Source organism: Bombina bombina, chromosome 8, assembly GCF_027579735.1.
Source record: "Bombina bombina isolate aBomBom1 chromosome 8, aBomBom1.pri, whole genome shotgun sequence".
NCBI classification, from domain to species: Eukaryota; Metazoa; Chordata; class Amphibia; order Anura; family Bombinatoridae; genus Bombina; species Bombina bombina.
In genome coordinates, this window is record NC_069506.1 from 131,506,766 (window position 1) to 131,520,545 (window position 13,780).

Consider the following 13,780-nt stretch of genomic DNA (forward strand, 5'->3'; position numbering starts at 1 on the left):
CCCCCCACACAAACACAGCCCCCCCCCACACACACAGCCCACACACACACACACACAGCCCACACACACACACACACAGCCCCCCCCCACACACACACACACAGCCCACACACACACACACACAGAGATAACTCACACACACACACATGCACAGATAGCACACACACGGATAGGCCCCACACACAGCCCACACACACACAGCCCACACACACACAGAGATATCCCCCACACACACAGAGATAGCCCACACACACACACAGATAACTCACACACACACACGCACAAATAGCACACACACAGATAGCCCCCCCACACACACTCACAGAGATATCTATCTGAAACATGAAAGAACATTTTGGGGTTTAGTATCCCTTTAAAAAATCAGAGGAAAGTCTATCATGATGGGGGAGTTCTGAATTAAAGAATGTCATAAAAAATCACACGTGTAAAATAAAAAGTTAAAAAAATACTGTACCCTTTTATATCCTAGTCTCTGTCTGTAAATATTCTACTACTGCCCAAGATCTACATCTTTTATCCTCTCTTGTTAGTGCCTGACACTCCCAATTACAGAGCTTATTCTTCATTTTGGGCCTAGTAATATGATTGTTAAAGGGCATAAAGGACATCAGAATTGATTTCTGTTATCTGGATCTATAAATATTGACAGTCACAACTTTAAATACAAAAATGTCACCACTATGATTGAATTTGCACAAAGCTAAGGAATATATTGGCATGGTAAAAATAGAACTTTATAGATTATATTATTAATCAAAACCAATTAATTTTACCATGTTTTTCTGCTCACTAACTGCTAGATTACGAGTCTTGCGTTAGCCTTAAAAAGCAGCGTTGAGAGGTCCCAACGCTGCTTTTTAACGCCCGCTGGTATTACGAGTCTGGCAGGTACAGGTGTACCTCTCACTTTTCTTCCGCGACTCGAGCTTACCGCAAATCCCCTTACGTAAATTGCGTATCCTATATTTTTAATGGGATTTGCCTAACGCCGGTATTACGAGTCTTGGAAGAAGTGAGCGGTAGACCCTCTTCTGTCAAGACTCCTAACGCCGTAACATAAAACTCTTAACTAAAGTGCTAAAAAGTACATTAACACCCATAAACTACCTATTAAGACCTAAACTGAGCCCCCCCCCACATCGCAAAAGCTTAAATAAAGTTTTTAACCCCTAATCTGCCGACTGGACATCGCCGCCACTTTAATAAATATATTAACCCCTAAACCGCCGCACTCCCGCCTCGCAAACACTAGTTAAATTTTATTAACCCCTAATCTGCCGTCCCTAACATCGCCAACACCTACCTACATTTATTAACCCCTAATCTGCTGCCCCCAACGTTGCCGCTACTATATTAAATTTATTAACCCCTAAACCTAAGTCTAACACCCCCCTTAAGTCTAAACCTAAGTCTAACACCCCCCTAACTTAAATATAATTTAAATAAAACGAAATTAAATTGCTACAATTAAATAAATTATTCCTTTTATTCCTAAATTACAGAAAATAATAAAATAATTACAAGAATTTTAAACTAATAACACCTAATCTAATCCCCCTAATAAAATAAAAAAGCCCCCCAAAATAATAAAATTCCCTACCCTATACTAAATTACAAATAGCCCTTAAAAGGGCCTTTTGCGGGGCATTGCCCCAAAGTAATCAGCTCTTTTACCTGTAAACAAAAAATACAATACCCCCCCGCAACATTAAAACCCACCACCCACACACCCAACCCTACTCTAAAACCCACCCAATCCCCCCTTAATCAAACACTACCCCCTTGAAGATCACCCTACCTTGAGCCGTCTTCACCCAGTCGGGCACAAGTGGTCCTTCAGAGGGGCAGAAGTCTTCATCCGATTCGGGCAGAAGAGGACATCCAGACGGACAGAAGTCTTCATCCAGGCGGCATCTTCTATCTTCATCCATCCGGAGCGTAGCTGGTCCATCTTGAAGCCAGCCGACGCGAAGCATCCTCTTCTTCCGACGACTCCCGACTAAAGAAGGTACCTTTAAATGACGTCATCCAAGATGGTGTCCCTTGAATTCCACAACTAGATAAACTAATTGTAAAGAGGATTACAACATAGTTTGGAGCAAAGATTCCACAAAAATTCAATAATTTTGAACTCCAAAGAAAGATACGGTTAAATTCTGTAGTTCTCTTATTTTAAAAGTTCCATTACATTCATACACTATCAACTTTATTTGCTAAATGTGAAACGTGAAACACGCATCAGGGGTCCAACAGGAGTAGTTGTGTCTTTCCTAGTTGCGGTTTTTAACTTGCTTATCCGGTATTAAAAAACATATATATGCTTACTAATTTTGGTACATGGTCTTATAGTGCCCACTTTATTAGTTACTAATAGTTAAAAGTAATTTAGCCCTCGGATTGTAAGGGCTTAGTCTGCTTTAGTATAACATAACCATTGTGGGCTACCATTAATTATCATTAAAAACAATTGCAGCAAATAATATTCCAATCAGCCAATAGGATTGAGCTCACATTCTATTGGCTGTTCCAATCAGCCAATAGAATGCAAGCTCAATTCTATTGGCTGATTGGATCAGCCAATAGGATTTTTTCTACCTTAATTCCGATTGGCTGATAGAATCCTATCAGCGAATCGGAATTCAATGGACGCCATCTTGGATGACGTCATTTAAAGGAACCTTCATTCATCGGGGGTCGTCGGAAGAAGAGGATGCTCCGTGTCGGCTGGCTTCAAGATGGACCTGCTCTAGATCCAAACTGCCGCAAACTGACTACCTTCATTACACCAGTAGGTCGGTTTTGTTTTTGCAGACTCCCCTTCGGGATATCCTCTGCTCCTGAAATCTTCCAAAGAGAAATGAGTTCTCTCCTAAGAGACCACGTGGGCACAGCAGTCGTCATGGATGACATCTTATTGTATGGGTCTACGTTGGAGGAACAGTAAAGCAGAGCACAGGGGCAACCAGTAGAAGCAATCTAAATTATGTGAGACGGAAATCAAATCCCCTCCTGGGACTTATGTGAGCACTCTCCCTCCCCCCTTTAACAAACTTGATCAAAGTGTAGGAAACTTCTGTATAAAACTTCTGTATAAATACCTTGATTGGAGATCCCATGTAACCCCAAACTCCTCCGGTACAGACATCAGCACTAGCTTCACCAACCGGGTAACTGTACTCACACACATGTCATATATATGATAACATGTGTCAAATGTAATATCCAATATGTAGGTCTCACCTCCAGGGATATCAATGCACGGATGAGAGAACATTTTTCAACAAATGAAAGAGATAAATCTACCACTCCGATAGTGCAGCATTTTGCTATCCATCATTGTAGTAAATTGGATTCCTTAAGATGGATGGCTATGAAAAGGCAATACTACCCAAAAGGGGAGGAGACATTGACATTGGTGTTCTGGATTTTTCATTTAAGGACCAGAACACCTCATGGTTTAAATTCCAGGTATGACATAATGAATTTCTGGGAATAAATTAAAGATATTTCTCCAATTTGACAGTTTTGACATCCTTATCCTACATCTATTTGAGATTATTACATACACATATTTATTTGTCTCTGTGTATATCCTATCAGTATACTGGTGAACCATTTTCTGACTATTTTATATGGTCCTCTGGGGATCAGGTTCACCTGTGACTGAGGTATATACCCATCAATATTGGATAGAAAGGGTCAATTGGAGCATTTTATTAAATACCTTTCTTTTTATTTCACATGTCATGTGGCATCCTATTTGACTTTTTGATGGTTATGGAATTTATGGCTATATATATGTTTCTATTAGGAGGTTTTTAAACCATAAGAGTCAGTCCTTATTCATTTATAATGTCAAATGAGCTTAATTTTTATGCATTTGTATACTGCTAATTTTTGTCTGTTAGGTATGTCACATTGAAATTGTCATTTATTATTCATTATGTAAATTTTGATGTAATTTCATGTTCTTAATATTAACGGTATGCAGGAAAATTTAGTAATGTATTTTTGTCAGGGCTTTAGTAATATGTGTCTATATAGGTCCTGGTCTCTCAGCTCCTTTCCAGGCAATCAAGAGTTAATGTTTATATAAATTATGTGGGTGTTTCTTGTTTTAATAATACCCAATCAGGTAATACTTTACCTGTTTTAAGTCACACCTTTGTGATAGCACTACATGCTATGAATATGGCCTGAGGGCTGAAACATGTCAGCAATTGTGCTACACCTACGTTTTTTCTAAGGATGCTTCCTGCAGTTCGATTTTCATTTTAACTTTTTTTTTCTAATAAAGAAGATTTTATACATACAGTGGCTCTACTACCTTTGTTTTGCTCTACATTGGAGGAACATGATCAACGCTTGAGCTGTGTGCTGCAGACTATCAGAGAGTCCGGGCTGAAGCTAAACAAAGAGAAATGCCATTTTGGGAAAGCTAAGTTATGTTACTTTGGGCATATCATCAATGGGGATGGCATCAATCCAGACCAGAGAAAATTTGTGCTATTGAACAAATGAAAAATAATTCTGATGTACATGAGCTGAGACAAATATTAGGCCTTGTAAATTATGTGGGCAGGTTCCTTCCAGATTTATCCACAATACTACACCCTATCACAGAGTTGCTAAAGAAAGATGTTGCCTGGGTCTGGGGACCTTCACAGGAAGAATCTTTTATGCAGGTCAAGTCCCTGCTGGGGTCTGCCCCAGTGTTGGGGTTCTACGACCCTTCCAAAAAGACTGTGGTTAGTGCTGATGCGAGCAGTTATGGGTTAGGGGCCGCCCTCCTGCAGCTGAATGAAAACAAACTACAGCCCATTGCCTACTGTTCCCGTACACTGACGGCTCCTGAGTCAAAATACGACCAAATTGAGAAAGAGTGCCTGGCTGCAGTTTGGGCCTGTGAGCGCTTTCAGCGTTACCTAGTGGGTTTAGAGAAATTTAGTCTGGAGACTGATCATATACCGCTAGTCCCTCTAATCAATTCCTATGATATTGACAAAACACCCCTAAGATGCCAGAGACTTCTAATGAGGCTGCTCAGATTCAACGTTCAGGCAGTGCATGTGCCGGTGAAACAACTGGTTGTGGCAGATACACTGTCCAGGCTCCCGCTGGCTGCTGCTGAAGAGTCTTCAACGGAATCAGATGTAAAAGTGTATGTAGATTCAGTTCTGGCCTCCAAATCCATTTCTTCAGGGAAGCTAGAACAAATAAAGAAAAAAACATATTTAGATACAGACCTTCAAGAAGTTATAAAGTACATAAAAGAAGGTTGGCCCGAGAGTCGGGCAGCCTGGATGTCTTTAAGTTCTTACCAGTCAGAAAGGTCGCAGCTCACGGAGCTGGATGGGTTGGTGCTGTTCCAGGACCACATTGTTAGTCCTGTTAGCATGCGGCAGGAGATGTTAAACAGGATTCACGATGGCCACTTAGGCATTTCAAAGTGCAGAGAAAGGGCAGCTACGGTGGCCTGGAATTAATTCCGACATTGCAAGCCATGTGTCTAAATGTGCCTTTTGCCGGGAACGCCGGCCTACTCAGAGGAGAGAGCCCTTGATTTCTACTCCGCTGCCTGCAGGCCCGTGGCAGAAAATAGCTGCTGATTTGTGCAAACTGCACGGGAAAAAGTTCTTAGTCATGATCGACTACTATTCCAGGTAGTATTTGGAAATTGCAACTTTGAATGAAATTACAAGTCAAGCCGTTATCACTCGTCTCAAGAGCTTGTTCGCCCGGTGGGGCATACCAATGGAGTTGGTGAGTGATAACGGAATGCAGTTCGCTTCCACAGAGTTCAGTTCTTTCAGCAGGGAATATGACTTTATACATTCCACGTCAAGTCCACATTACCCGCAGGCCAACGGAATGGTTGAAAGGGCAGTTAAAAAAACAAAATTTATTTTAAAGCAATCTGAGCAGTACCTGGCCCTCTTGTCCTATACTGCGACTCCCATTCAAGCCACGGGGTTTAGCCCGGCACAGCTGATGCTAGGAAACCAGATTTGCACCACCTTACCCTCTGTGGGTGTCTTCCAGCCTACTAGCTCTATTCCTCGGGACGAAGTCCTTAGGTGGGAAGAAGAGGCAAAAAGGGGCTATCGATTCTTCTACAACAGGAGACATTCTGTGAGGCCCTTGCAGGAGCTGAATGCCGGGCAAAGTGTCAGAATTAAACTGGATGATGAGAAGAAATGGAAGACACATGCTACGGTAATTGGACTCTCTCCAGAACCAACGTCTTATGTAGTCCTTACTGATGGAGGGACAGTTACACGCCGTAACCGAAAACATCTTCAGCCTGTACCTGAGAGTTTGGAACTGGATGCTTCAGTACCACCACCGGTGGGATCACCTGTTTTAAAAGGGGTGCCTTCCCCTTAGCAAGATCACAGCGGGGATATGTCTTTGCCTCCAGCAAACTCTCAATCACCTTCTTCTGTATCAGAGGACAGTTCATGTAGAGTTACATCAAGCGGAAGAGTGGTAAAACTTCCGGCCCAATATCGGGATTAACTTTAGTTAGAACAGTGACCGGAAGTATGGGCAGAATAATCCCATGGTCACTGTGGACTAGGGTAGTCTACCCCGATGTTCAAGTCAGGATGTAATTCATGTCGTTTATATTTTCTGTAACTTGTTATTTGTTATATTCTATACAAAATTGTTGTTGTATACCTTGTTATTTGTTATATTCAAATGAAAAAAAAAATGTATGCTTTGTCCTTTGAAAAGAGGGAAGATGTGATGAGAGCAGGAAGTGATGTCACCAGATTGGGGGTGGGGCTTAGGTCCATTTGTCTGTGTCGCAGTTAGTTAGTGAGATCAATGCTACCAGATGTATGTTTCCATGCTCTACAATAAAATAGAGTTGTTCCCTTCTTGCTGTGTCCTGCATGTGTCCTGCATCTCATGACAGGTCCAAATCCAAATGTGCCATTGCCTAGTTGTGGGACTGGGAAGCGTCACCTTTAAGCACGCCACGCCGGCCACTACTATTACACGTGTCCACACGCCGGTTACGCCTGCTGTTGTATCCTCCTGCCTGCGGCCGCCTCGCTCTCTTTGCCCTAAAGCCGGCCCTGATTACCACATGAAGGGAATCTAGGACATAATGGGACTGCAAAGACCATATCTGTTATCTACAGATTTAGGCCTAGTTTCCATTGAGATGTTAAACTGGTGGTAACATAAAAAAAAATCCCCATAGACTTTAATGGAGATATATGTTTTTTTCACCAATGTTCACAATTTACAACATAATTGGAATGTAGACCTTACTTGGGCATATATCTTTTATAATGGTGCTGCAGGCGTCAGGCATCTGATGTTTGGTCTTACTGGTTGAATATAGCTGATGTAAGGGGGTTTTAAGAGAATAAATATCTGATGTGAACTTTTCACCTGTAGCTTCAAAACATTTACATTTGTCTTAACAAAAAAGAATGTAAATGTTTAACAAAAATTCCTTTTTCGTTTTGTTTTAAACTAATTGAAAAAACCGATTAGTGCAGGGAACGAATATTCAGGGAAACTAATTTTTTGTCCGAAACAAAATTTTTGTCCCTGCACATTTCTAATAGATATATATATATAGAAATATTATATATATATATATATATATATATATATATACATATATATATATACACACACACACTGTATATGTGTGTGTACAAATCCCCAAATCCAAAATCCAGAATTATTTTGAAATTCAAAATGTTTTATTTAAATATTTTTTTTAAATAAAATTAATAAAGGGATATTAAACCCATTTTTTTTCTTTCATGATTCAGATAGGGCAGGCAATTTTAAACAACTTTCTAATTTACTCCTATTATCATTTTTTATTTGTTCTCTTGCTATCCTTATTTGAAATGTAGGAACGTAAGCTTAGGAGTCGGACCATATTTGGTTCAGCACCTGGGTAGCGCTTGCTGATTGGTGACTAAATGTAATTCCTACTTTTGAAAAAAAAGATACCCCACACACACACATAGCCCACACAAACATAGCCCACACACACACACATACATAGCACCCACACAGACACACACACACACACAGATAGCCCCCCCACACACACACACATACACAGATAGCCCACACATACACAGATAGCCCAAACATACACAGATAGCCCCCCACACACACACACACAGATAGCCCACACACAGATAGCCCCCCCCCCCCCACACACACACACACACAGATATCTATCTGAAACATGAAAGAAAATGTTTGGGTTTAGTATCCCTTTAAAAAAGTCAGAGGAAAGTCTATCATGGTGGGGGAGTTCTTAATTAAAGAATGTCATAGAAAATCACACGTGTAAAATAAGAAGTTAAAAACCTGAACTAATACTGTACCCTTTTATATCCTAGTCTCTGTCTGTAAATATTCTACTACTGCCCAAGATCTACATCTTTTATTTTTAATTTAAATCTAAAGGTAAGTTTAAATTTATTATAAGATAGGGATGAGTTAATATTTAATATAAAGTTAGCGGGTTGTTAGGTTTAGGGGTTAATAGTTTAATTTAGTTCATGACGATGTGGGAGGCTGGCAGTTTAGGGGTTAATAGGTTTAGTGAGTGCTAGTGATGTGGGAGGCTAGGGGTTTAGGGGTTAATACATTTATTTAGTTGCGGTGGGCTCTGGGAGCGGCAGAATAGGGGTTAATAACTTGATGTAGGTGGCGGCGGTGTCGGGGCAGCAGATTAGGGGTTAATAAGTGTAATGTAGGTGGGGCGGTGTCGGGGGCAGCAGATTAGGGGTTAATAAGTATAATGTAGGTGGCGGCGGTGGTGGGATGGCAGATTAGGGGTTAATAAGTATAATGTAGGTGGCGGCGGTGTAGGGGCGGCAGATTAGGGGTGTTTAGACTCGGGGTTATGTTAGGGTGTTAGGTGTAAACGTAACTTTTATTCTCCCATAGAAATCAATGGGATATCGGGCAGCAGCGAACATAAGCTTTCGCTGCTTTCAGACTCCCATTGATTCCTATGGCATCTGCCACCTCCAGGGCGCCGGATTAAAAACCAGGTACGCTGGGCCGGAATAGTGGCGAGTGTACCTGGTAGATATTTGTTAAATAGCAAAAGTAGTCAGATAGTGCTGAATTTGCATTCGGGACATCTGTAGTGACGTAAGTATCGATCTGTGTCGGACCGAGACCGGTGGATCGTATGTTACGTCACAGATTTATACTTTTGCCAGTCTGTAGGTTTTGATAAATGAGGCAAATCAAGCTCGCCACAATTACGCTGCGGAATTCCAGCGTATTTGCGGTTGACGGCTTGATAAATATTCCTCACAATCTTCTCTGTGTGTGAATGATTGGCTGAAAAAATGGTATCTTCTTATTGGGGAGGATAGTAAGCATAAAGTATTACAGTATTTTAATTATGGTATTGCATTCATCTTGATGTTAACTGTTTACACAGAAAGTGAAGTGCTTAACCAGGAATGAACAATGTCTCTGTAGCTTGTTCTTTGGCAGGTCACCGCCTGGGAGCAGCCTCTGTTCGCAGAGTTGTACCTTTCACAGAGGAGAACTTTTCTGAATTATATCTGTCTGATCCCACCTAAAAAGGACAGTCCAGTCCCAAAATACCAAGCAGTCCTCCTCCAAATGAGAAACATTGCAATTCCAGATGATCGTTTTGCCTACTATGGGCCTCGTCAGTGTTCCTGTTTGTTTATATACTGCATCTAAAAAATGTTGTATATTACACATGTCTTTCTACAGTGAATTGAAAGACTATTGTTTTAGACAGCCAAGAGGCAAACATAACTGTCCAATCAGCAGATAGGCCTGATTAGCCAAACAAAAGACAGCTTTTAATGTCTAATTAGAAGCAGATGTAACTCTGCTGTCACATTTTGGGTTACATTATGTACCCAGAGTGCATTGCTGGGAATGGAACATTAATAAACTAAGGTTCTGCATTTTAACCAGTTCTAAATGGTACGTCCCATTATGTCATAGAAAAAATAATGATGTGATACATACATGTATATATCCATTTACCCATAACATTACAATGTATTGTTGCTTTATTTAAACAGTTTTATAGTCTTTAGTTTGTTGTATTGTGTACTAAAATGCAAATGCTAGTCTATATTTATTTAAAACAAAACTATTACCTTTCTGACTACAGTACTGTACTATCTTTCTGACATTACCATCATAAATACCTTTATGTTGCTTGTATAAGCTGTATTGTAACATGTAAGTATTGCATAAATGACATAAGATATTGTTATTTACATCTCCAAGCTGTCCCCCTTTATAGATACAAATATAAAAATATTAAGAATGGTCTGCTGCTCACTTTCAAATTGTTCTTCCCACACCATTGCTCCACGTTGAGGGTTCAATCACCAAAAACTCACTGGCATGGAGAGAATTCACACAAAACCTTTTTTTCCTCATTTTTTTATTGTAATGTAAATGTATGTCCTTCACATCCAGAGCCACGCTTAGCAAAATAATATTCTTTGATATTACTGACAAGAGAATCTTCCTGACCAGAGTGTTTTAGAGAATTGGGGGCATATGTATCAAGCTCCGAATGGAGCTTGATGCCCCGTGTTTCTGGCGAGTCATCAGACTCGCCAGAAACAGCAGTTATGAAGCAGCGGTCACAAAGACCGCTGCTCCATAACCTGTCCGCCTGATCTGAGCAGGCGGACACACATCGCAACAATACAACCCTGATCGAGTATGATCGGGTTGATTGACATCCCCCTGCTGGCGGCCTATTGAGTCTGCAGGGGGCGGCGTTGCACCAGCAGCTCTTGTGAGCTTCTGGTGCAATGATGAATATGGCAAGCGTATTGCTCGCCGTATTAAGCGAGGTCTGGCGGACCTGATCCGGACTGGCGGATCAGGTCCGCCAGACTTTCATAACTAGAGGCCTTGGTCTCTTAGCATTAGTCAGTTCCAGATTTGTGTCTCAACTAGGTATTAGGGATTTAATATGTTAGTAAATTAGATATTAAAGGGACAGTAAACACCATTGGATTTTAATAGAAAAATATTTAGTTTTTCATTGTAAAGCAACTTTGCAATATATTTTCATTACCAATTTTGCCCCCTTTTCATGTATTTAGCTCTTAAAATTGTGGTTTTACTAATTCTCGGAACTGAAAATGCGCACTGCAGACGTCTCAAAGTAAATTCTCCTACATAACTTTTCTAATTAGATTTAGCAGATAACAACTGCAAAACAACTGTTAAAAGCTATCAAGGAAGATATTTTACCTGTGATCCAGAGCTTCCCTTTTTGCTGTCATCTGCAATTCTGCACGGGGGAAACAACAAATCTATTTTGCTTCATCAGTGCTACGTTCACAATTTGCTTTACTTTGATTGCGTGGGATGTCACTAAACACTTTGCAAGATTTCATAATAAACTTCTTTTAACTGAGGAGGTAAATAAAATGACTGAGTCTGCACATGCTATGCAAGTACCTGGGCTAGCATCTTCATTGGATGCTTAAAGGGACACTGAACCCCAATTATTTTTTTTCGTGATTCATATACAGCATGCAATTTTAAGCAACTTTCTAATTTACTCCTATTATACCTTGCTATCTTTATTTGAAAAGGAAGCCAGCCATCATTTGATTCAGTACCCTGGACAGCACTTGTTTATTGGTGCTGTCCAATCAGCAAGGACAACCCAGGTTGTTCACCAAGAATGGGCCGGCATCTAAACTGACATTCTTGCTTTTCAAATAAAGATACAAAGAGAATGAAGAAAATGTGATAATAGGAGTACATTTGAAAGTTGGTTAAAATTGCATGCTCTATCTGAATCACAAAAGAAAAAAAATTGGGTTCAGTGTCCCTTTAAGTTCCTTTACAGTGGGATGTGTTTACTGAGGTAAAATGTCTTCATTTTCTACATAGAAATGTTCATGTGATCATTCTCTAGTTAGTTTTTTTTTACAGATATTCTGCATCACTTTCAAGTGTTTCAACCTTTGGGTATTGTGTCCCTTTAAAGGGACTTGCATTTAAAAAAATAATTTTATGATATAGACAGAGCATACATTTTTTTTAAAAAACTTTACAATTTACTTCTATTATCTATTTTACTTTGTTCACGTGATATTCTTTGTTAAAGAGATATCTAGATAGGTAGCATGCACAAGTCTGTAACACTACACAGCTTGAAATAGTCTTGCCGTCTAGTGCACTTCATGGTTAACTTTCTTACAAAACTACAGACATGTGTACGCTCCTAAACTTATCTACCTGCTTTTCAACAAAGGATTCTAAGAGAACAAGGGGTTTTCATAATTGAAGTAATTTGGAAATTTGTTTAAAATTGCATGTTCTATCTGAATCGTGAAAGAAAAAAAATTGGGTTTCATGTCCCTTTAACTATTATGGCAAACTTTGCAACCTTGTATTTAATTACTTTGCTGGAAATATTTTTTTTGCTAGTAATGTTTTAATAGCTATTTTAACATCCTGGTTTCTCAGAGTATAAATAATTGGATTTAACAACGGTGTTAACATTGTATAAAATACAGAAACCATTTTATCTGCTGTATAGGACACAGATGGTCTTAAATATATAAAAACACATGGGCCAAAGAATAGCGTTACCACAATAAGGTGGGATGCACATGTGGAAAAGGCTTTACCCAGACCTTCTTCAGAACGTCTCTTCAGTATAGTAGTAATAATTCCCAAATATGATGCCAGCAATACAACAAAGCAAATTAAAGAGATCATCCCACTGTTTGCTATAAACACTATTTCTATAATGAAGATATCGGAGCAGGCTAATACAGACAATGGGTGAATATCACAGAAAAAGTGGTCTATGTGATTGGGGCCACAGAAAGTTAACTGGCATGTTAGAACTGTCTGAATAATAGAGTGCAGAAAACTTGCACCCCAACACAGGGCTTCCAACCAATAGCAAACTGTTTTGTTCATAATACTTGAATAACGGAGTGGGTTGCATATCGCCACGTAGCGATCGTATGCCATTACTGTAAGAAGAATGCTTTCAGTTCCTGCAAAGAAATGTAAAAAGAACAGCTGTGTGATACAGGTGCCTAAAGATATAGAGTTTTTGTTCGAAAGAAAGTCTATGAGGATTTTTGGTAATGTGACAGTTGCATAACACAGGTCTACAAAAGAGAGTCTACTGAGAAAGTAATACATAGCAGAGTGAAGACTTGGCTCCAAATGTACAGTGATTATAATGGTAAGGTTTCCAGTCAGGATCAGAATATAAATAACAAATAGAATAATAAACAAAGCTATATCAAATCTTGGAAAACTGGATAGTCCAAGCAGGGTGAATTCCATCATTGTACTGTTGGTAAACGCTTTCATCTTCTCTGATGTATTGCTGACTCGTTTCTGGGGGGAAAAATATTACAAAATTATTTATTATATTTAAAGGCAGTTTAGCCTAAAAAAAAATTCTCCTTTAATTTTTCTCCAAATTATCCATTTTACCCGCTGGATTGTATTAAATTGTTTACAAATAGCTCATTTACCCATATATTGGCATTTAAAATAGCTTATTTTGCCTGTGGTGTCCCTACCTATACTGAAAGTTTCTATAATTAAGTATTGGCTATAGAAAAGCTGTGTAAGCATAGCCCGCAGAAGAAATTACACTCCAAGTGGGAGGTAACAGAGATAAGCAACAAAATGCTATATTTTAATTGTTCTCTCTAAGTATTGGGCTTTGGTATTCAGACACAGATAATAAAAAGAA

The 13,780-nt window shown here is 39.5% G+C and overlaps 1 protein-coding gene across 1 annotated transcript; it reads right to left on the bottom strand.

The window, feature by feature from the left end:
• Positions 1-12,453: 12,453 nt before the first annotated feature.
• Positions 12,454-13,389, bottom strand: LOC128638872 (olfactory receptor 4Q3-like). The gene has a single exon (XM_053691000.1). It carries the CDS (start codon positions 13,387-13,389, stop codon positions 12,454-12,456), a length of 936 nt encoding a protein of 311 aa, XP_053546975.1.
• Between the last annotated feature and the right edge of the window lie 391 nt (positions 13,390-13,780).